Source organism: Melanostigma gelatinosum (genome assembly GCF_949748355.1).
Source record: "Melanostigma gelatinosum genome assembly, chromosome: 3".
In the NCBI taxonomy this organism is placed as follows: domain Eukaryota; kingdom Metazoa; phylum Chordata; class Actinopteri; order Perciformes; family Zoarcidae; genus Melanostigma; species Melanostigma gelatinosum.
This window is the reverse complement of record NC_136636.1, coordinates 5,791,418-5,815,107: the sequence shown is the minus strand read 5'-3', so window position 1 is coordinate 5,815,107 and position 23,690 is coordinate 5,791,418. Positions and strand designations below refer to the sequence as shown.

The 23,690-nt window shown below is 44.3% G+C and overlaps 2 protein-coding genes across 3 annotated transcripts; both read left to right on the top strand.

Moving 5' to 3' along the window:
* Positions 1 to 1,029: 1,029 nt before the first annotated feature.
* gxylt2 (glucoside xylosyltransferase 2) lies at positions 1,030 to 12,953 on the top strand. 2 transcript variants are annotated; one of them, XR_013773141.1, is made up of 8 exons: positions 1,030 to 1,515; positions 6,966 to 7,164; positions 8,184 to 8,315; positions 9,912 to 10,163; positions 10,483 to 10,606; positions 11,172 to 11,344; positions 11,807 to 12,772; positions 12,894 to 12,953. XR_013773141.1 is itself a non-coding variant. In XM_079297087.1 (7 exons), the coding sequence occupies exons 1-7, from the start codon at positions 1,223 to 1,225 to the stop codon at positions 11,981 to 11,983; spliced, it is 1,350 nt and encodes a 449-aa protein (XP_079153213.1). In that variant the 5' UTR covers positions 1,030 to 1,222; the 3' UTR covers positions 11,984 to 12,924. The 2 variants fall into 2 exon arrangements, 1 of the variants encoding a protein (XP_079153213.1); XM_079297087.1 differs by having other exon boundaries at positions 11,807 to 12,924.
* A 2,603-nt stretch (positions 12,954 to 15,556) lies between these two features.
* Positions 15,557 to 21,917, top strand: ppp4r2b (protein phosphatase 4, regulatory subunit 2b). Its single transcript, XM_079297277.1, has 9 exons — positions 15,557 to 15,674; positions 16,366 to 16,447; positions 16,718 to 16,888; positions 18,299 to 18,392; positions 18,504 to 18,541; positions 18,662 to 18,736; positions 18,855 to 18,995; positions 19,084 to 19,379; positions 20,325 to 21,917. The coding sequence occupies exons 1-9, from the start codon at positions 15,641 to 15,643 to the stop codon at positions 20,705 to 20,707; spliced, it is 1,314 nt and encodes a 437-aa protein (XP_079153403.1). The 5' UTR covers positions 15,557 to 15,640; the 3' UTR covers positions 20,708 to 21,917.
* The last annotated feature ends 1,773 nt before the right edge of the window (positions 21,918 to 23,690 follow it).

The window sequence follows — 23,690 nt, the reverse complement described above, 5'->3', positions numbered from 1 at the left end:
ATTGAATGCATGATTTAAAATACAAAGACAAAAAACATCTTAAACCTTCATCGATGAAAGTCCATTGTCAGGAGTGCAGTGATGGTGGAATGTAACTTTTTATTTACTCAATTACTGTAGCTACTTGAATACAATTTAGAAGTACTTGCACTTCACTGGACTATTTCCATTTGATGCTACTTTATATGCCGACTTTACGGCATTCCAGAGGCAAACATTGTAGTTTTTACTCTAATTTCACAGCTTAAGTTATTAATTACTCTGTACCTACTTGAAACATATACAATATGAAGCATGTACCCAACAGTACAAGTAGTTGAAATGAACTACAGCTCAGCTGCTTACCCAGTAATGTCACATGGCCCATTCTACTGCATACTGAGCACTCAATACTTAATCACATTCTGCTGTAGTTGGATTTTGAATGCCCGGAATCAAAGCCTCTGCATGTGTGCAGTGACTGCTAAGATGTATAATTGCAAAATACGAGGACAAAACTTTCTTTTGAAAACGAGACGATAAAGCCAAAAAACTTCTCCTCTTTGAAAAGACAAGAAATAAAAATGACGCCCTCAAGTTTTACGTGGGATCTACAGAAAGAAATCATACAACACACCGACTTTGTGGTCACTTGATGATAGCAATCATTGCATTTATTGCTTTACAAATTAAAACTGATGCATTTGAATATGAACGTCTCCTCCAAAACTTACAGTGCCAATAGTTCAATCGTTTTTCTTATAAATAGATACCACATTTAAATATGAATATCCATTTCCTTTACATTACATTACTTGTTTAAAGTACTGTTATCTGTTTGTTTGTGCACTATATTTCATTGTCAATTTTTATTTTTTTAGCTTCTATTTTTTGCATTGTGTTGATTGATTGTTTAATGTCATGCACCATCCACCATATCAAATGTATTGTATGTGCAAATCAAATTAACGCTTCTGATTCTGACAACAGACACATTTCAATATAATAGTGCGGTAGTACGACCATGGTTACGGTAACGCTGGAGAAGCCACGCCTCCGCCGTGTAATCCTCCATGGACGTGCAGCAGCTCCTCTCCGCTCTCCATCATCATCATCTGCAGAAAAAAAAGAATGCGAGCGGGGAGCGGCAACAAAATGTCAACGCGGGCTGCTCTCCGTCGGCCGCAGACATGAGCGGCGTCCCGTCTGCCTCTTCCAGCCGCAACAACGAGTCGCTCTCGCCATGCGGATCCACTGCAAAGTAGTTGTGATCGCCGTGTGTTTCGGAGTTTTTCTACTTTTGTACTTTTTGGGGGGCAACGCCGCGGACGATCCGCTGTTGCAAGAAGTTGTGGAGGAGGAGGCGGCGAAGAAGAAGGAGGACGGCAACACTTCCCGGTCGGCCCCGGAGCCCGGACGCGATGTTGCAGCGAAGTTTGCGAAGAAATCCGTTGCGCGTGCGGAAGCGGAGCCTCTCGGGGGACGAAAAGAGGGGAGAGCGATCAACGGAGGGGCCGCCGGTGTGAATGCAAAGAGGTGAGAGAGGGGGTAGTTGGTGTGTCTTTCATTACAGCCTTGACGAGCCCCCTTTTTCCCCCTCCACGCCTGTTTCCCATTCGTGCGCACGCGAAAAAGCACCGTTGAACTACTTAAACGTTGCAGAATCCCGTTTTTCCTGTCAGCTTGTTAATTCCTGCTCCCTCTGCACCAGATGACCCACATTGTGCTCCAAGGACGCTGGCTTCACAATAGCCTGATCTGTCAAGGGACACTTGCATGTGGACATATCTGCTGCGCGTGACTGCATTTTATATCCATTCTGCTTTTTGTTTTGTTTTATTGACTGGACTGTGAATCACGCTGTTGCAATCAGGGGCTGAAATGTGAGCAGAGAGCATGACTAATGTGGTTGGGTGGAAATATTGGCAGTGTTTGCAGAGAGCACAACAGAATGAGTAATAATTAGCTATATATATATATATATATATATATATATGAGAATACAAATTAGCACAGAATGATTTGGGTGGCCTGTTAACATAATTGTGAGATATTACTGGAAACGACAGGAAACCCATCCTGTTCTCTCGTCAAAGTCTGCCAAAAAACAATCTAATGTGGGAGTGAAAAAGCTTGTCAGGTGTGATTTGAAAGAGAAGCTGCTCACTGGCAGATGATCTGATTTGCGGCCTTTCAATTTGAGACAAAAGGCAGAGTTTGTCAGTTGCTATTTCTGGTGAAGAATGGGAGCCTTTTTTTTTTTTCTTCTTCCATTTCTTATTATGTCTTCCAGCTTTCTAATTCCAGCCTCCCACATCCCTTACGTTTCCCTCCCCTCCCCGGGCGGAATGCCATAATAGCCACAACGTGGTGGTGGAGATACCCGCTCTCTGTAATATGTATTCTACTCCAGAAGCCAGACTGGAGGGTTTCGGGACGCCGTTCGCGCGATAAAAGCCATCAAGGCGTTACACTGAGAAAGGACCTTTTGCGTCCTCCCCACAAACCCACGCTCCTCCATGTGTGCTCGGCACTGATAAGGGAGATGGGGTGGAAGGGGTCACCGGTGGCCGAAAAAAGAAAGAATAAAAAAACAGCAATCACTAACGGGTTTGGAAAGAGCTCAAGACTGACAGCTGCGATTAAGGGAAACGCACTGAGCATCTGGGCCTCCGAAAACACTTTCTCCCATTTAATTGCATGCGCTAATCAGATGTTTGGGATGAGAAAAGCCAGAGGAATCTGAACAATATGGGTGTAGTTTTTCTGGCAACGCACATACAAGCCTTGGCAGAAAATAGTGCTGCTCTGTTACAGTGGATCATAGGGAGAACAAGTCCAGCACATACTGCTGAATGATTGATTTAAGTGGCCTCTATAATTCCCCCTGACTTTGGCACCAAACGGATCATATAGGTGTGCTATATGTGCTCCCACGTGTCTTTGCCTCCGACGCTCTATTCATCTGTGAATCTGAGCGGCCCGACAGATTTCCTGTGCGGCGTGCTTCGTAGACAAACATCCCTGTTTTTCCCAATCATATCATTTCCTCTTGACACATCACACTACTTCCTGTGGCCTAAAATAGTGATCGGCCCCCACCAGACAGACACCATACATAAACCACAGGCTATTAATCAAATCGTGAAATTACAGAAGGTTAGTCGACAGCAAAGCACCAAACACTTGCTGGTTCTCAGATTCACAAATATGCGATTTTGCTGCATTTTCCCCCTGTTTTAAACCATTTAAATGGAATATCTTTGGGGTTTTTGGACTGTTTGTTGGACAAAACAATCAATCTGAAGCCTCTGGGAAATTCTAGTGTGAATTTTCCACTACTGTCAAGTATTTTATACTCTGAACAGTTAATCGATTGATCAAAAAATATCAATAATTGACACTGAAACTGTGTCGGTTGCAGCCCTAATAGACTTGTTAATAGACGTATAATCGTCACAACAGGGCATTTTACCTGTAAGTTGCACACACAAGAAGCTGGATTTTAAGAAGATAGATGGCCGTTTCTTAACAGTTACTGATCCAGCATATGTTGAAACAATTCATTGATTCATTGATCAGCTGATGCATCAACTCTAACATCCCCCCCCCCCACTGTCTGTGTGCAGGCTCAATGAAATGACCAGCTCTGGTTTCCCCATTTGCCATCCCGAAGACGCTCTCTATACGAGCTATACATCCATTGTGGCTAACCCAAGCTAGCATGGTTTAGCTAACGGGCAACAACTGTCTCGCTGCCGACGCTTTCCCAGTGTAACTCGCTTCTTAAAATGCGTGCTACGGTTGTGCTACGACGCAGATGTAATTCAAGTGTATTCAGTACAGGTGTCAACCTCCGGGTCTAAAAAAAGTGAAGCCAATGCTGATGTGTCTTCGAACTTGCATTCTTTCAAATGGCCATCAGGGGGCGACTCCTCTGGTTGGAAAAATAAGTCTGATTGTATAGAAGTCTATGAGAAAATTACCCTACTTCTCACTTGTTTATTCCCTCAATAAGCATCGTAAACATGAGTTTACGGTCTCGATTACTAGTTTCAAGTCTTCCTCAATGAAGCATGATGACGCCCAAACAAAACGGTCGTCCACAAACCAACGGGTGACGTCACGGTGACTTCGTCCACGTCTTACATTGATTCAGTACCTGATGTTCAACACGTGGTCTCATGGATGATTTACTGGGCTTGACCCTCTTAGGTCTTTCAGTGATTCCCTTTTTAAAGCGTGTATGTAAAATGTCATTAAGTTTAATGGGCACATCTTGATCGTGGAAAGAGTTGGACTTGAGAAACGTTAAAGGGATTTTTGGTTTTAGGCCAGTCAGCTGGACATCCTGATGTTTGTAAATCATCCGAAAAGGCTTCGCGAATGGTGATACGTCAATACCCGTTTTTTTTGGGGGGGTTTTCGACCAATCGCCACAGCTTTTGCGGAAATTTCTGAATTTCCTCTGCTTTGCCACGTCTTGGCAACGTGTTGAATATACTCCGATCCCTGAGTCGGCCTGAAGAAGCATCCGGAGGTTTCCTGGACATGTGGCATTGCATTTAGAAAAGCAGAAGTCTGGTCCACCTCCTCTAGAGGAAGGGCACGACGGGAACATGTTCAGATGAATGGTCTTGTAGCCCACTGGTTCATGCTGGATACAAGTCCACCAAATGACCCCGTGATATGCTGATTAATTAAATGTCTTCAAGGTGTTCTTTGGTGTAGTTTGTACTCTTCACTCTCTACATTTTTCTTTGACTTTATCTTTAAAAGGGACTGCTTTTTTTTTTCTCCCCCTCCCACATGATTTAAAAGGGTTGGCTGTAGTAATGAATTCAATCCTTTTGTACCTCCACTGTGCTTTTTAAAATTTTTTGACTGCTTCCAGATGTGGCGAACGGTGCCATGACACAAAACATCGTGTGCAGCAGCCCCAATGCTTAATGCAACAAAGGGAATTTTTTCTTTTGTCCGTCCAATGTTCCGCAGAAATCATTTCAAGGGCATTTATTTTTGCATGAATAATAACGTCACTGCACCCCCCCCCCCCCCCCCCCCGCCGTGCAGGAGATATGGATTGCATTTTGAGCGGGAGTATTGGACTGTGAGTGTTCGACAACCTTGACGGAGCGCCGGCCTTTGAAGCGCAGCGGACAAGATTTCCCAGCACCTTCTCGTTCGTCCTAATCTGCGGTTCATCATTGTCCGTCGGCCATGCAGAAAACGAAGTGTCACGCTCGGAGGCCGCCCTGCAAACCCACCTGTCAAATTTCACTCTTCACTCCTCCCAGCCGTTTTTATGGCCGCTTCCTCCAGGCTCCCGGGAGACGCATGCCTTTTGGAAAACCATTTACCATCCACTGTTTTCCCCAAAATAACGCTTCATGCTGAAAATAGACGGGTTCTCTGTTCTTTTATTGTTTATAAATGTTTCATGTGCCAGTCTTCTCTCCCTGCGGCTATGACAACATTTATGTTGAACATGCTGTTATCACAACCAGCCCCATGGAGCGTGTGGACTATGTCGGCCTCCGCTTCGGGCTCCCCCCATTGTACAAATGTTTCCGTATCGTAGTGGGAGTCACTCTGCACTGCTGAGTGTATTTTAACACAACAGCAGATCTGCAGAGGGAGCACATTTCTACATCAGATAAAGGACCTCCTTGCCTTTTGAGCACGGAAGCTCAAAAGCTTAACAGAGCTACAAAAGAAAAGAAGTGGTAGTGTGTGTGTGTGTGGGGGGGGGGGGGGTATTTGAGAAAAATCCCTGATTTTTCACCTTGCCTGTCTGACAAGGAGGATGAAAGTGATGATCCGCTATTTCGTTGAAAGCATCGCTTGTTTCACCCGTCTGGATTCTCATGAAGTGGCATGCCATTGCTGTTCATCAGTGACATGTTGACGGGTGATTCGAGCTTCCATGTGCCGGGATGGATTTGGCCACAAGTGGAAGTGTTTTCAACAGATATAGTTGCTGGGTGTCAATGGAAAGATCTCAACCTGCAGTTCATTCTGCTGCAAAACTTCTGGTCCGATTCTGCACATGAAACACACTCTAAAGCCCAGACCACATATTCTTACTCTCACCAATGAAAAATTGAATTGATAAATAGAAAAACATCGTCACTTCAGTACGCTCGGGGTTTGTGCTGCTACAGCCTTACTTTGTCTGGAGGCCAATAGCTTATGATAGCTAGCGTTAGCAAACGTTGGCAAACGTTAGCAAGCGCTAGCAAGCGTAATTCAACCGTTTCGCGGAACAACACTTCTCTACTTTCAGCATTCATCATTAACCTGCAAACGTTACTTGCTTAACTGTCGCAAAAATGTCCAGTGTCTCATTTTACTTTATAAACCATTTGAGGCTCTTACATTTCTCATTCTTAGGAACCGTATAACTAACATTAGCAATGTCTTAACGAGCCTCCTAGAGAAAGATTTATTTTGAAAGCATTTACTCCGCCAGCTATGTTGACTAGCAACCGGCTAGTTAGCTGTAGCTAACGTTAATTGTCGTGTTTTATACATATGCTTCTTGTAGTATTTACACTTTGTCACAATTTGAAGCGTGAAAAGATAAAAGAGTAGATTCGATCTAAAAGAGCATCAGAGTGGAGAGTCTTTCTCTACAGTTGGATAAAAGGGTCGCATTGTGTTGTTTTTTTGTTTGCTAGCAATAACGGCAGTTGAATGCAAATGAACAATGGCTGGGCAGATATTGGAGAGTAGTTGTTATCGTCCAGTCAAACTTTTAAGCTCCACTTTCCCCACACATGGCCTTGGCCCATTTAGATCTGAAAACATCGTTGTAGGCTACATCCTTTGTTCACTGAATGGGGTCCATTTGTCCTTATTGTTGCATTGAAAATACACTCCAGTGGAGCTGTGTTCAGTTTAAACTATTGTACATTCTCTGTTCCCTTTCCTTGTACCAGACTCCGAGCACTTTCTCACCCCTGTCTTTTGCGTGCCTGTTCTAGCAAACGTCGGGGTAACGTGGCCCGACCTGTGACCAAGCGCAAACGGGCGGAGGAGGTCATGCACCTGGCTGTGGTGGCCTGTGGGGATCGTGTGGACGAGACCCTCGCCATGGTCAAATCAGCCCTCCTGTTCAGCCTCAAGAGGATCACGTTTCACATATTTGCAGAGGACCCTTTGGCTCCGCAGTTTGAAGAGAAGGTAAGAACCCCCCCCCCCCCCCCCCCAGTGGCCCCGATGCCCAAATATATACAGTGCAGGGTTTTTACAATAACATCAAATGTGGAGCCGCGGAGACTTTTGCTCTTTTTATATTCCATGTACACTTCTTTAGTGAGTCCGTTAAACACCCCCCACCCCCCTCTCTTTGTAATAGATGATATCAAGATCAGAGCCGTTTTAACTCTGACTCCCTCTGGTACAGACATATAACCCTTTTATCTCAAGGCTGGGGAGTCGTATATCACCAAGACACCCTGCTCTTTTTTCCCTCCAGCGCCATGCATCACTTCAAAGTCACCTTTACAGAGGTGCCTGGCGGGATTTTGATTCGCTCCACTGATATGGTAACTCGCAGTCTATTAACATCACGTTAATGGACCTTAAACAGCGCCTAAGCCTGCTTGAACAGCTTTTAAATCCGAAACCCTAAACCTGTGTGCTTGCCGTCGTGTGTAGCGGGGAATCATTGCCATGTGTTTAAAAAAACAAATTCCCTTGCGGGAGACAGAGGTGTGCTCGATAATAGGCCACATATGCTGGGTATGCACAGCTAGGAGCTTATGTCTACGCACAGCGTAAAGAGACATGGTGTCCACGTGTTGAGGGTTGATGGGTTTGTCCATAATCTCCTCTGATTCCTTGTCCTCGCCGCCAATGGCCTCGCAGCGCTCCCTCGGTGCGTTTCAGGGCCAAACTGGTGATTATGGAGGGAGCTCGCCGCCTAACCGCTCGGATAACTCGAGCTTCGGCGATACACTGCGGTGTTTAGGAAGGTGCCGTCCCTTGTTTATGCTACAGCTTTTTAATCAAACGGCACCACGACCCACGGACAGTCTTTTACATTTTATGTCGATAAATCTGTTAAAAGAGAGAGATTAGCTTTCAGGATAGTTTTGACAATGGCCGTTTCTCGCACGCACTTTTACTTCCGCTACCTTTTTTTGAAGAAGTCCGTCAGACAGTTCCCTCCGTTTTAAAATGTGTCTCCTTACTTCCAGCTGAACCAGTGGCCCCGCGCCGTCTCCGCCAAGTTCCAGCACAGGATCTACCCCATCACCTTCTCCGTGGGGAACGCCGACGAGTGGAAGAAGCTCTTCAAGCCCTGTGCTGCTCAGAGACTCTTCCTCCCCGTAAGCCTGCAGCACTTATCTCCTCTCGTATCCTCCCCGTGCATAATGTCCTCAACCCATGTTACGAACAAATGTTAAATTGTTTCTTAAACAGCGTTTCCCCACTCTTTAATTTCATCCCAGTGCGTGGTTACGGGTCATTCATTACTGTGATTATTGATGATTTCACACTTTTTCTGCAGCGTTCACATTAACAAGCGGTCTCCAGAGGCTGAATCCGGCCATTTCATCCAGTGACGGCCATTGAGTTTTCTTTTTCTGCTGGTGTTTATTGAAACAACTTAAAAAGCTCACTTTACCGTAGGTAATTTCTCTGGCTGTAAGGCGATCAGTGAACGGGGAATACCTTTTGAGAACCCTGTGGTCTCTCTGCCTCTGGATTATGGAAAGGCCGGATCGGTCCATCCTGATTCAGTACCGTCGCGTCCTTCCCCAGATGTTTTGGCAGTTAATGCTGCAAAAAATCCAATTCTGTTCTTGAAATTGGTCTGTTACACTCCTTTTACACCAAGCTCTCAGGCGGGTTGGGTCAGACCTGCACATATGTGGTGGATCCCCCAGTGTGCCTCCTGTCTTCCACTATGTCTTCACCAACCGTAACGTCAGGTGTTCTAGCCATTGTCATGGTTTCTTCTCTTGATTCAACTGTTCTCCCCCTGCGATGGGAGAGAACTAACTAAAGCTTCAATCTTTCCCCTCTGAGATGTACATAGTAAGTATAAAGTAGCATTAAAGGGAAATACTCCAAGTAAAGTGCCAGTAGGTTGAAATTGTACTTAGACTAAATGTACTCTGTCCTTATACTGGGGAGTCACTTCGGCTGTATGAATATAGTGTCAACTCTCAAAGTTTCTCAGCTCTGAAGCGGGAAATCTTACGTCCGCCAAACTGGCTGAGACTGTGATTTGTCTGCCGTAGAGTGACGGCACAATCCATCAGATTGTCTTATCTTTAACTCTTCTTATTGTTCTCAGCAGACACTGGAAGTCCGCATTTTCTTCTCCCACTGCAGCGCACAACTTCGATGTTTGATGAGATGTGAATTCTTCCACAGATCACGTCACACCATTATTATTCACTCTGACTTCTGAAATCCGAGGTGGTCAACCCTTTCTGAACTGAGGAAATGTATAATGTTGAACTATATGTAAAGCTGTGGACATACACGCATAAAACGAGGCCGTTGAAACGGCTCAAACTCAACTTCATCCAACGACAAAAACCCAGCCCAGTGTTGCCAACGGAAGTAGCCAGCAGCACCTGCTCCAAAAGACTCGACCAAGAAAGTCACCAAGTCAGCAGTTATATTAAAATATTGAAGGGTTTGTTTGATGTCGAATCCCCCCCACTCAGACATTATGTTGGTCTGGTCTGAACTGAACCTCTTGATGCTTTCTGCATACTTTATAGTTATGTTTTATTCATATGTAAGTGGCTGTCTGGGAGAGCAAGCTGTGCAAGGTGCACCCAACAGTGTAGTATATCACCGTTTGTCATTTTAGATTATTTCACGGTGTATTGCCCATCCTAGCTCGATTAGATGAACGACCATGGCCGTGAACGTCCCAATGATAAACGTCGTCGTGTCCTCCCCAGGTCATCCTGAAAGACGTGGACTCGCTGCTCTACGTGGACACCGACGTGCTGTTCCTGCGGCCCATGGACGACATCTGGAGCCTCCTGAAGTCCTTCAACGGCACCCAGCTGGCAGCGATGGCGCCGGAGCACGAGGTCCCGAAGATTGGCTGGTACAGCCGCTTTGCGCGCCACCCTTTCTACGGAGTCACGGGGGTCAACTCCGGCGTCATGCTGATGAACCTCACAAGGATCCGCAGCACAATGTTCAAAGTGAGCTTCCAAACGTAGTCGTGTGCGGAAAAATAAAAAAAAAGCCCAAAGTGAGCTGTGGTTTCCCCTTTTGCATTCTGAAGGTTGTTTCCTCCAGTCACGCTGCTCTGAGTGGGCCGCGGTTGAAGCTGTCTGATTACCGCGCTCCAAGCACAGACTTCTGCCCTCAGAACTCAATTTAGCAGCTCTCCAGCTGTTAATACTGCCAGCGAATGGCAGCGGGCATGTAAATGTGCTCTTCCTTTGATGATGTGTTTTTGGAAGAAAAACTAAATTCTCTGGAGCTGTTTGCGAGTGAATGTTGTTGTTGGTATTTCAGAACAGCATGATCCCCAGTGGCCTCTCATGGGAGGATATTCTACATCCACTCTATCAGAAGTACAAGAACCACATCACCTGGGGAGACCAGGACCTCCTCAACATTATCTTCCACTACAACCCAGGTAGAGCTCTTCTACAATGATCACAGCGCACAGTATTATCACACTGAAAACACAGCGTGTACCCCTAGAAAGATGCTTCAAAGAGGTCCATTGAAGGCCCACAAGAGGCATTACCACAATACCAAACTGTGCAACTGTGAACGTTTTGCGTTCAACACAGCAGTTTCAACATGTTCACATCAATTGTGTCTCATTTCACTGTTGATAAACCGGTCTACAACATGACTCTGGATTACCGGTAGTCAACAACACGGGCAACGTGTGGCTGCAGGCAACGGGCAGACGTCGGCAGCAGACTGAGTTCTGTTCCGATGCGGCCGTTGAGTGCTCTCAGAGCGACGGTTGAGTTAGCGTCGCCGGTGTTAGTGAATTGGTCTTTTTGTTGGCATAATCCCCTTGTAAGTTTGAGGAAGGGTTGGATATGTATGTTCTATACCGTAGTTCAAAACTAGCTGTCTATATGCGTCACAAACCTGCCTTTTAAAAACCTTCATGAGTTCCTGTCCTTAGTGTTCGGTGTAATGCATAGCAATGATGTGTTCTTGTTGTTTTTCTTCTTCCCCAGAGTGTCTCTTCATCTTTCCCTGCCAGTGGAACTACAGGCCAGATCACTGTATGTACGGGAGTAACTGCAAAGGGGCGGAAGAGGAGGGCGTGTCCATTCTCCATGGCAATCGGGGAGTGTATCACGACGACAAGCAGCCGGCGTTCAAAGTAGTCTATGATGCAATACGTGACGTAAGTATCCCTGTAGGATACATTCACGTTTTACTGAGACGTGTTGATGCGTAGTCCTGGGATAGAACCGGAGAAGCATAGTTCCCGAAATGTTGCACTGTTCCTTTTAATGCCTTCAGCTCAGAAAAAGAGCAGCTTTGAGTATTTTCTCTGTGATACAAATTCTCTTGCATAAAACAATCTGGGTCATTTTTTAATTATTTTATTTAGAATTTGTTTTCTCCGGCTACAGAGTCAGTTCCCCTTCCTGCACCGCGGAGATAAGCCTCTTAAAGACGAGCTGGGCCGTAATTTATGTTGAATACAGAACACCCTCACCCCACCCCTGCTGATGCAATTAGTAAACACCATTTATCCCGTTGATATGTCCCATTTAAAAGAACAAACAAACAAAAAAAAACATCAAACTGAAATAGCATTGGGATCCGAACTGACACAAAGACAATGACTCTGTTCCTGCAGTTTCCCTTCGAGGACAACATGTTCCAGTCGCTGTTCTACCCCATCCAGACCAAGTTCCTGGACACGGTCAACACCCTGTGCGGTCGGATCCCTCAGGTCTTCCTCAAGCAGATAGAGAAGACCATGAGGAAGGTGTTCGAGGACAAAGTGGTGCGACGCGTCAGGCCGCACAAATAAAGCGATGGCGAAATGGACTCCCTGTTTTTTTTTTTTAATCTGACGCCGCAGAGGACCGCCTCACTGTGGATTACGTGTCACACCGGCGTCTCCCAGTGCGGCTCTGTGTTTGCTGTGTGTACCGCTTCCTGCATTTGGTCTCGTGGACATTGGTGTGGGTGATAAGCCTACGTATACAGAGAAGCATACAGTGCTGGTCAGTGATGCCGGAGAATAGGTTTGCCTTATTGTCGTCTTAACACTTTCACATCCCAGTTTTGAAATGTATGAGAATATTGAGGAGGAAAAAAAGCGACATTCTTTTTATCAAGAAGTATGAAAGTATGAGCTCTAAATCACAAGTCTGAGCATCTCCCGTTTTTCATTTTCCCTCGTGAACACGGCGAACAAAGTCACTTTGGAGAGCTCTGCTGCTTGAAGTCGTCGCTGAATAAACCGCTCTTCTACAATCATCTGAATGTGTTGCCAGCAAATCACTTGAAGCGTGAGCTTGGGTGTGAATGAGAAGAGTTGCCAAATGCCACCGTCGGTATTGGACGCGGCACAACCGAGGAGGTGTGGGACTTCATGTTCCGAGCCGAATGTTAAAATGCACTTTCAGAATGATAGTGAGACCGGATGTTTGTCCGCAGCATGTCCACGTCCGACGCTACACTGTCCGAGGGAATCAAAACCAAAAGTGCTCGCTTTTAAATGCATAGTTACAAGCTACAGATGATGTGCCGTGCAGATATTCATGTTTACTACATGAAAGTGTGTGTGTGTGTGTGTGTGTGTGTGTGTGTGTGTGTGTGTGTGTGTGTGTGTGTGTGTGTGTGTGTGTGTGTGTGTGTGTGTGTGTGTGTGTGTGTGTGTGTGTGTGTGTGTGTGTGTGTGTGTGTGTGTGTGTGTGTGTGTGTGTGTGTGTGAGGGGGTTTTTAATATGTTGTATGGTCTGTTGTGAACACATGGGTCACATGTTTGAGCAGCAGTACTTTCAACGTGGTGTAATGATCTAAATGTGTCATTCGAACTTGAAACTGGACTTGGCTGTGCAGTCAACATGTGTTTCTAAATAAATCAATGCAATGTGCCGAGTCTCATTTATATGTAAATATATGCAATTCATGGGAATGGAAACGTACCGAAGGTCTGCAAAGGGATACAAAGGTAAGCCACGTTGCTGGATCGCAACACAAAAGATTTGTCTTGACGCAACAACTTGCGTTTAGATGTAGTTTGGTCTGATACTTGATGTGTTGTATTTGTTTTGATACTGGACTTTAACTGAGCTTAGCACTGTGTGTGTTTCACCATTCGCTTACAGCAGTGGTCTAAGATATTTTAATGTTGGAGGCAAAACACAACAGGTTGGGATTCCCACGAGTCTTTTAAGTCCTTTAAACCCAGTTTCAGTTCCTGAATCCATGTCGGGCTCATTTGGGAACATCAAATTAGCAATAATGAGGCTGTTTCACACAACGTTGTTCAAAACTGGGTCAGTTTTCTGTCATCGTGGCCCGAACACGCGGTGAGCAGCATGTGAAACTTCTGTCAAAAGAAAGTTTTTTTTCTAGGAAAAGCCCAGCGCATTTGTCAATTCGCAAGAGATCTTAAAATTGACATATTGTGGAATAAAGTCCGGCCTACATTTCGCTCTGTAAAAGTAACCTTTGTAGAAATGTAAGTAAACTATCAACGCTTCCAGACTAATTTATAACTGATACTAACTATAACTGGATAAGTATGCACGTGCACATATTAATGTTTTGAATAAACGGCTGAGAAATCTGTTTAATCTTTGATCTCCAGACAGCCCAATCCTTCATATTTATTTACTATGATCGTATTTTATATCAGTCCAGGTCAGCTGTACTTTGAATTAGTTTGCACAAGATTCTGACAGAAGTCTCTGCAGTCGGACATGTTACAGCATAAACGTTATTCTGTACAACTAAATGGGCTTGATGTGTGAAATGATAAGAGAATGTTGACTTATGTAAGACCTTCTGCAACAGTAACACTGTGAAAGCAATGCAAACATTTGGCACTTTACTGTTGTACTTATGTGTTGCATGACATTTACTGTCAGTAGTACAAGTATTATTGTTTTGTATTGTACTGCTAATTCACTTTGTGACTTGAGAAAGTCACGATGTGGAGCAGTGATCTGAGGGCTGTCTTTGTTTTTTAACCTTCAGCTGTGTCCTCATTGCAGACCCGAGCTGGTCCAGCAGCCCTCGGCTCATCGTGCGTCCCAGCCTGTCTCCTCACCTGCGGCCTCGGCTTGAAGGATGCAGTCTGCCCTCTGACAAACACGGTAAGAAGGCCAAGGACTCCACAGAACCTGAACATCACGGCCCTGAGGGAGTTTATTAGCGACGCGAGAAGATTCAAGGGATTGGCGAAGATTCAAGTGATTGATTTAATATGTGATGTGAGGAAGTCCTCTGTTCGGATCCCAGCACCAACCTCCCAGACTGGCTCCCTACCTGCAGGCTGGGACCCGTGGTCTTCCCGTGCAGCATCCCCTCGCTCCGCTCACTCTCCTTTTTAAGCTCCTCTAGTTTTCCAATTGCATCTCCCCAAAGGCAAGATGAGATTCATGTTGCATATTTCGGCAACAAGGTAATTCAAAGTGTTCCACACAAAACATCAAAAAAGCATCGAGACAAAAGAAACCAACGTAAACACACCACAAAATCAACCGTTAAAGAGCCAGGAGAATGGAATACTAAAACAGGCTGAACTTGACTCAGGGAGATACCACATCACTGAAACATCACCACTTGAGCTTAAAATGCAACAAAACCTGCCGTCCAAACACAGAAACGTCTATGTGGCTAAAGGCCTGCACACTGTCTATCATCTGATAATAAATGTATTCCACCCTCAGCAGCCCGGCATACCACACTGCCGGCACTCTGAGCTGAGTTCCTGTGTGTCAGCCAGAAGGGCCAACTTGGCAGAACCAGTCAAAAGTTCACTAATGTGTGTACAGTCTTCTTCTCGGCATAATATTCCGGGCCCAAAATAAAGAAACCATAAGAAAAAGCCTCCATGAGACCCTGAAACCATCTTTTTAAAAGCAGGGAAACATCTGGACCACTCCATCGCTGCCGAAGAGCGCAGGTAAACAGTTTTTTCACTGCAGTTGGAAACTTGCATTTCTTTTAACTAAACTGACTTCTTATTGTTGGTTAACAGTTCACTGTTGACATCCCTCCTGCTAACTATGCTCAAGAAAACACAATGTTGAATGTTACAATATCAGCAACAGCATCATGTTGTATGTTTAATTTGTTACAGTCAGAAAGTGAGGAACATTTGATGAAAATAAAACATGTTTTCAAAGTCATTATTAGCACTGTGACGTTATTAACTCATATCGGTACTCTGTATCGGAAAGTAACCCAGTGTAAGTAATATATATAGATATATATATAATAACTTTAGATATTTTATATTTATTTTATTTTGTTGTATCTTGTTGTATAGGTTATTCTTCCATAATGATGTCGCTCGTGCCTCATCTGTTGCTGCACAGGCAGTGACCTCACGGCGCCATGTTAAAATGCTCCCTCCTCTTTGCCTGTGAGGTCTTAGCATAGCTAGCAGCAGCTACACGACCAGTCTGCTTCTTTACAACCACTAGACTGACAAGAGAGCAACGGCGTGATGGAAATTGACTCGCTTCAAGAGGCGCTCAGAGGTCACTTCTGTTTACTTCGACAGATGTCGTGTTTATCGAGACCACACGTTGTACTCGTGCCTCCGAATTTGCTGTATTATAAAAAAAAAAATATGCACACGAATTCTAGCTAACAAGCTAATGTCGCTTGCTAGCTGCTAGCTAACGCTAACTGTACAAGCGGTTTTCACGGAAATGGTTAGCTCTCTGTCCAATTCATTAGCCAGGGAAAGAAAGCTAACCAAACTGTGATGCTTCTTTTTAGCCGTACTCCCGAACGCATATGTATTTAATAATATAATTAGATTCAATCTAGCTAACGGACGTTATTGTTCTGAGAGGAAATAGCTGGCCGGTGTCACCGGCTAATCGGTAGACTGCTGTTTTACCGGCTAACTTCAAATGCTAGCCACAGTGCGTTAAACTTGAGCTAGTTATAGCTAGCATAGGGACCTAGCTTAGATGGATAGCACCCACTAGCCTGCTAACGTTACGTTATGTAAATAGCTAAATGGACACCGTTATGAGCCAAAGTGTCTCCAGAGACCCGCTAAACAAGCTTCGTTTAGTCTGATTTAATGCAGCCAAAACACCCAAAAGCTGTACAGGCGAGTTATTAAAAACTGAAGGTTAAATCAAAGCCTGTCCTCCTGATCAGGCTAAAGTACACAATGTAACGTTAATGTCGGTGTGTGTTTGTTTTTCTCCTCAGATTTTGATAAGAAACCAAAGTCGGAGTCGTCTCCTCTTCTGGAACAGTTTCTATGTCACGTTGCCAAGACTGGAGAGACCATGTAAGTGAACATGGCAGATAAATGACTAGCGTTACTACAACACTCGTATACTATTATTTATCATACAACTGTTTGCATAACCATTTGAAAACGTGCAGCAGGTCCAGCAAAAAGGTTTATACGGAATTTGCAAAATTTATATTTTCTTAGTTTATCGTGCAATTTTGATTTCAGTGCATCTGTGTGTCATTGCCTCTTCCTGTGTGACATGCAACCCAATATTTCCTGTATACTAATGTGCTGATCCCTATTCTGCTTACCATTTTCCAGGGTTCAATGGTCTCAATTTAAGGACTACTTCCTGTTTAAATTGGAGACGGTGATGGACGACTTTAGCGCCTCAGCGTCTGAGCAAAGAGGTCCCGCAAATCCCAACGTGGAGTCCATTCCATTTGAAGACATGAAGGAGAGAATCCTGAAGATTGTGAAGGGTTACAATGGGTAGGTGACCAGCTAAAATAGCACATATCTGTCACACAGCAATGGTGGCAGGCTGACAGTATGGATGGAGAAGCCGGATATAACTTGTCTGGTTCTGGATATATCTGTTCTACAAGATAATTATTATGTTTTTCATCCTGTGTGACGACTGTAAAATTGCCCGGTATGCCCATTTTTGTCACAATGCAATGTGTCAGTGATGGTGCAAAATAATGATTCATGGGTGACACAAATCTCAGTTTACTCATGCTGTGTAGACTATCTACTGACACATTTGTCCTCTGCAATGATGGCGATGTAACGCAAGAGAAGACCTGATTGTGAGGTTGCTCGGATCCATTTTGATACAAGACGCAGACCAGAGACACACGGGTGTAGAACGGAGCTTAATCCAGACCCAGTAAGACTAACTATAACTTAGACCCAGCCCAACTCGAGGGGTTTGGAGGAACCAGGCGGGCTCGTGACAGCTTCTACATCAGATGCTAACCGGTAAAAGGAAGTCTAAGGGGCTTCTAAAAACGCTAGCCGTGCCGCTTTCATCCAAGGTGCTTGGGCTGTTGCACTCCTGTCGCCCCTGCCGTTACCAACCAACCAAAACCCGGGTGCTGCTATGATGACAGTAAACCTCACGGACTAAATTAAACAAAGTCAAAACAAAGATAAAATGGATTTCCAGCACAGTAAATTCCCGTATGGTGGCTTTACTGCTCCATTTATCCGTTTGTTTGGCTGACATTTCAACACAGATGTTGTGATGTCTTTGGATGGAAAGGGTGAAACAGTGCGTGGGACAGATTCTAAAGCTCTTGGTAGCCCGGCACTAAAAATGTTAACTTCTACCGTGGACCGATATTTACTGAAGAGAGAAAAGATGTAACGGTTCTTATCTCGGGACGCAGTCCTCTGTTAAAGTAATGAAACCAAAGTGATAACTGCGTCAAATAGGCTTGAATCAACAGGAAATTGCCCGACAAGAAGTTTAATAATCAATTGATTGTCTTGAGTTTTTTTTAATGCCCTGCGTCCAACCTTTTGCAAAATGAGGATTTGCAGCTTTTCATTATTCTATACGACAGTAAACTGAATATCTGAAGTAGAAATTGTGATTGAGATTTTATGTGTTTTCGACATTTTAAAGACCCAAGTGATGAATTGAGTGATTCGTTTAATAAGTATAAATGATCCCAAATGAAATTATTTGACAACTGTCACGTAATCATGCTACAGTAGTGTACTCTATATTCTCTCGTGATGTTGATGCACAATAACTCCAAAGCGCCAGCTATTCCTGAGTTTCACCAAATTTACTAAATTTAAAGAATAAAACAAAATGTGCAAATTAGTGTAGAAGACCACCTGAATGACACATTTTCCGTTCACTGAATATTCACTCTGTTGCTTTTTTAGAATTCCATTTACGATCCAGCGCTTGTGCGAGCTGCTCACAGAACCCAAGAGGAACTACACAGGAACAGATAAGTTTCTTCGGGGGGTGGAGAAGGTACGTCCTCATCATTGTGGCTGTATTTTTTTTAATTTTTTTTTTGTTCCTTAAATTTCTAACCTGCGCTCACCTGTTATCACTCATTTATGAATTCTTGTTTCTGTCCAGAACGTAATGGTGGTGAGCTGTGTTCACCCAACCTCAGAGTAAGTGTCTTCTTCAAATGAAACGCTTTCCCTTCAGATTAAACCAAATAACAAGTGGATTTCATGTTTTGGTGAATCGTGTTTTAAAGGGTTTTTGTTTTTCATAACTTGCGTGTGCAGAAAAAATGGATGCAGTGCGGTGAACAGAATGAACGGAGTGATGCTTCCTGGGAACACGTCTGCTTTTACAGAGAGGTTGTGTTGGGGACAGATGTGGTCCTTGATCCTAAAATACACATAAGATATTTGTCATTATTGTTAAAATGTTGTTTTTTTCTTCAGTCCTTTTCCTCATGTTTTGATGTTTTATTAGGAAAGTGAACGGTCCTGGAACTCCCCGGCCGCTGACCCGACCGAAGCTGTCTCTGGCCCACTCACTAGCAGCCAACGGGCTGCCCGACAGCACCGACGACAAAGACCTCAACACGGAGCAGGACGACGACAAAGACTCCAGGTATGTCGGAGGCTATAACGCACCAGGAAGTCTATACCCGCTGGAGTCACATTCTGTATCTCCTGCGTCTCCTTTTTTTGTTCGCCAGCGAGGTGTCGGCGTCAGGAGGCTCCCTGGGGAGCTCGGTGAAGAACAAACACCAAGAAGACGAGGAAGAGGACATGGAATCAGAGCAGCAGGAAGTGAAGAGACTTAAGTTCAGCAAGGACGACGAGGACGAGGATGAGGAGGAAGATCAGGAGGCGGACACGCTGAGGCCTTTACACGCCACCTGCCTCTCAAAGGAGGCAGAAGCCATGGTCCAGGAGGACGAGGAGGAGGAGAAGGCTGCGTACGGCAAGGAGAATGAAGCCTCCAGCAGTGCTGCCTCCGCCGAGGACCAAGGTACTGTTGATTTTATTTTACCTGCCGTGTGTTAATTGGTTTGTGATGCGTTACTGAGGAAATGATGGTGTGGACTGTTCATGCACCAACACTTTCTTAAAAAAGCCGTGGAAGGTAATGGAAAACGTGAGCGATGCTGCAATTGCACTTTATTTGGCTGCACATTGAACTCGGTTGGCAGTTTGTCAGCTACAGGTGCGTTATTGTTTCTATAATTGTGTCCACCTCCATTGTTATCAATGTGGGTAGTCTAAATAACAAAAAACACCTCTGTTACTGGTTCAACAGCACAATACACTGTAGCCTCCACACATCTCTAAAACTGAATATTGTTACCTTTCTATTGACTGCTTGATTAGCCTGCATTAGTTTTAGTACCGTATTAAATGCTGAAAATATCAAACCTACAGTGTGACGGGCAATGACCGTTCATTACTAGTTGAGCTGTAAATTATTGATTTTAATTAAATGATTGTTCATGTCCTTTAATATCAACTCATTGCTGACTGTGGACATGTAGCCTCCCTGTGTTTCTCTTTTTATGATTTGAATAATTATCATTTTACACGAGCAGCTTATTTCAAACTAACTTTGTAATGTCTCTCATGTAGTAGGGGTGGACGGTTACCTTGTTTACAGTGATGAACACACACATGTTTTGGTTTAGCACACGTATGAGGACGAGGGACACCCAACACCAGATGAACTATGTCACTCCCACACATTATGTGCTTTGTAGGAATGGGCATTTCAAGCAAAAATACTATTTAAAAAATCACTGGGAACAATAGATTATTCTTCCAAGATGCCCCGCCCGCGATAATGAAAGGAAACTGGTTGCCTGACCAGCCGACGTGCAAATCGCCTATCTCGAACCGTCGGGGAAATATTTGGGTCGTTTCAGTCTGAAACTCTAAAAAACGTCTTTTTTTTTTTGCACCACAGAACCAACGAGCAGCACGCAGGCGGAGGCGTGTGCGAGCTCCGGACCGGAGGCCGAGCGGGCCGAGAGGGAGGTGCCGTGCGGCTCCCAGGAGGAGGGCAGTGACATGGATCAGACGGAGCAGCAGGCGCCCGCAGGCGTCCTGGAGAACCCTGACACCAACAGGGACAGCGAGGAAAGCAACAGCGACCCAGTGAGCAGCAGCAGCAGCAGCACCGGCAGCAGCGGCGGCAGCAGCTGTAGCACAGAGGAGAGTTTAGAAGCGACCAGAGACGACGTAGCTCTCGCTCCCTCCAGCAGTACGCCTGAAGCTCCTACAGAGGGCGCCATGGAAAGTGCCACCTTGAACACTGGGACCACTGAGGAGCCCATGGAGCAGGACTAGACTGAAGCCCCCCCCCTCCCTCCCTCCCTTCCCCCCTCCCTGCAGCCATGTGTGACCATGAACCAGCTTGTCCTTCAATCCAGCTTGACTGTCACTGGGAATGAGGACAACGATACCTCGTACACAGGACGGACGCCGCCTCGTCCCCACTTTTTGGACACTCCTCCAAAACGGCTACCTGGCATTGATGTGGGCATACAAATAAATTTCATTTGAAGTTTTCTTTCTTTTAAACTGGAATATTTTATTGATCTTCTTATCCACTGTTTTAAAGTTTTCCCTTAAAAGGGGGTTGGTTTCAGCAGATTTGAGTTTCTCGGCTGGATTCTTTCTTCTTTTTTGATGTTGGACGGGGTTGTTCGGATGCCGCGGTGGTCTGGTTCTTTCTCTTCTACCGCTCACACCAACCATTCGGACCTTGTGACCAGATTGGTAGTCGCTGTTTTGTACGCCTGGTGTGCTACGCTACCAGGTTCAGAGCAGAGCCACACCAGCCCCTGATTATTTGTGAAATGTTTTAAAGATCTACCGCCACCGATTCTACTCCTGACTGAACGTACACCCCCCCCCCCCCACCACTATATTATTACTCCACCAAGTTCCACCAGGCTGTTGAGAACATGCATTGTTTTAAAATTGATTTCGCTCTCCTTATGAGATGAGACTTTCCTTTTCTCCACTGTGTCCTTATAATATTTTAACCATGTTTTTTTTATTTTATTTTATTTTCAATGATACACTACCAATCCCACTAACAATACAATGACATGCTACCTTGTTGAGGCGTCTTCTGTAAAATGATATATTTTGGATGCATAAAACCACCATAATTTATATGATCATTTCAATTGGTTATTTTGGAGTGTTTTTCTTTCAAATTTGTTTTGTTTCGTCTGCCAGTTGTAGTTTACAAAACCAGCTGTAAGTAAAAAGATGACTTCTGCTTTCTTTGTACTGTGATGTCACCATGTTGTTTCACCGACCGATAATATGGAGCAGTCTCTGGTTCCAGCTCTACACCTGTTTCTGCAGCTGTACTTTTTGATATTTAGAATTTTAAATTTCTGTAAAGTAGATTTTTGTAGATTGTAATACAGTATGTGTTCACTGCCTTTGTGAAACCATATATAATTGTATAATTTCTGTGTATACTCTGAATGCTTTTGCTTTCAGTGCGGTATTCAGAAACGGCAATAAATGTTAACATTTTTATGCGTGGTGGTCTTGCTTACTTTTTAGTTTGTCACCAGAAGCGACATTAGCTACGCTTGTGCTTCTGCTGACTAATCAAATTGACAGTAGTTTCATTGCTTTGACACTTGGAACTAGCCTTCTTTTCTCCACTTCTATTTTGGAAGTTAACCTTTGAGTCGAGCAACACAAACCTCTGCTGTGCCCAAACTCCACACTGCGTACTACGTAATTGTCTGCAGTATGTACCAGAGTACTACTTAATCGTGATGTATTAATAGGTAGTGATGCAGTAGGTGTGAACAGATTCCAAAATACAGCTTCAGAGCATCACTGCCAATTAACAAATCAAAGAATTTAACAAAAAGTGTTTGGCAAGCGTCTCCCGTAAAGGCCCACCATCTGTTCGTGGGGATCTGGTCATAATCAGAATACACAGAGGGATGAATAAATTAAGTCCTAATATCTGCTTCCACTGCTGTCTTTTGTCTGCTGAAATTTTCCCAGAGGAAATAAACTGCATTAATCCACGCCGCGCTGGTTTAACGGTGGGCTTTGAAGACTTCTCTCCAAGGCAAGGCATACATACAAACATACGGCAAAAGAAAAGGAGATTTAAAAAACAAGAACATTCATTAAAACATTAAAAAACAGTGCAAGAAGTAAAATGCAGAAATGCAGGAAATTTATGAATATATTAATTGAATGTGGTTCAATTAAAGGCAGCAGCAAACAGAAAAGTCTTCAATTTTGATTTAAATGAGCTGAGGGTCTCAGCAGACCTGCAGCTTTCTGGGACTTTGTTCCAGATATGTGGAGCAGAAAAACTGAACGCTGCTTCTCCATGTTTAGTTCTGACTCTGGGAACAGAAAGTAGACCAGTCCCAGACGACCTGAGGGGTCGGGATGGTTCATAAGGTAGCAGCAGATCGGAGATGTATTTTGGCCCTGAATGAAATTGAATGAAATTGTGTCATGATATTTGAATGGATGTTATTCAGAGATCGGGACAACACATATCCATATCCATATTTTGTCAGTAAAAAAGGAGGCAAATTGATTGCATGCCCAGGTGGATTGGAGCTCAGCAGCTACCGACACTGGAGGGTTTGTTAGCCTGTCGACGGTAGCAAATAAGGCGCGTGTGTTGTTCTTGTTTTTGGTTATGATGTCAGAGAAGAATGACTGCCTTGCATTTCTAAGTTCCAAATTATAATTGCGAAGTCTCTCTTTATAGATGTCTCCAGGGAAACAAATACCAGGTCAGGAGGGATATTAAAAACGGGTCGACACCAAACGACGTTTAATCTGACCGTAGCTTCATGAACGGCAGAGGATGTGGACAGGAGGAGGACGGAGGCTTTGAAAGAGACCTCACAGGCCTGCCAAAGAACGGCTATGACTCGTCGCACTGTACCGTAGTTACTCCTCACTTTTACAATGTCATCATTGCGCTTGCAGATTTTTTGCTTTGACTCCTATCAGCAGGGTGTAACATGTTAGAAAGGCAAATCCTCCAGCCTGCCCGTTGTCAGATCAGCAAGCTGCCTCTGGCCTCCCCGAGGAGCAAAAAATAAATAAATCTAATTAAATTGAAAGTGAAGGAAAACACCCTGCAGGGCATTTTCTTTTCTTTGCATTCCAATTGTTATTCAGAATTATATATATATATTTTTAAATGGATATTCGTGTTTATTTCCCAAGTAAATAGTGTGTCAGTATCTATGCTTATCTAACTCATACAGTGATAGCTGCAGTGAGTAGAGTGAAGCCTTTGATCAAACTACTAAAG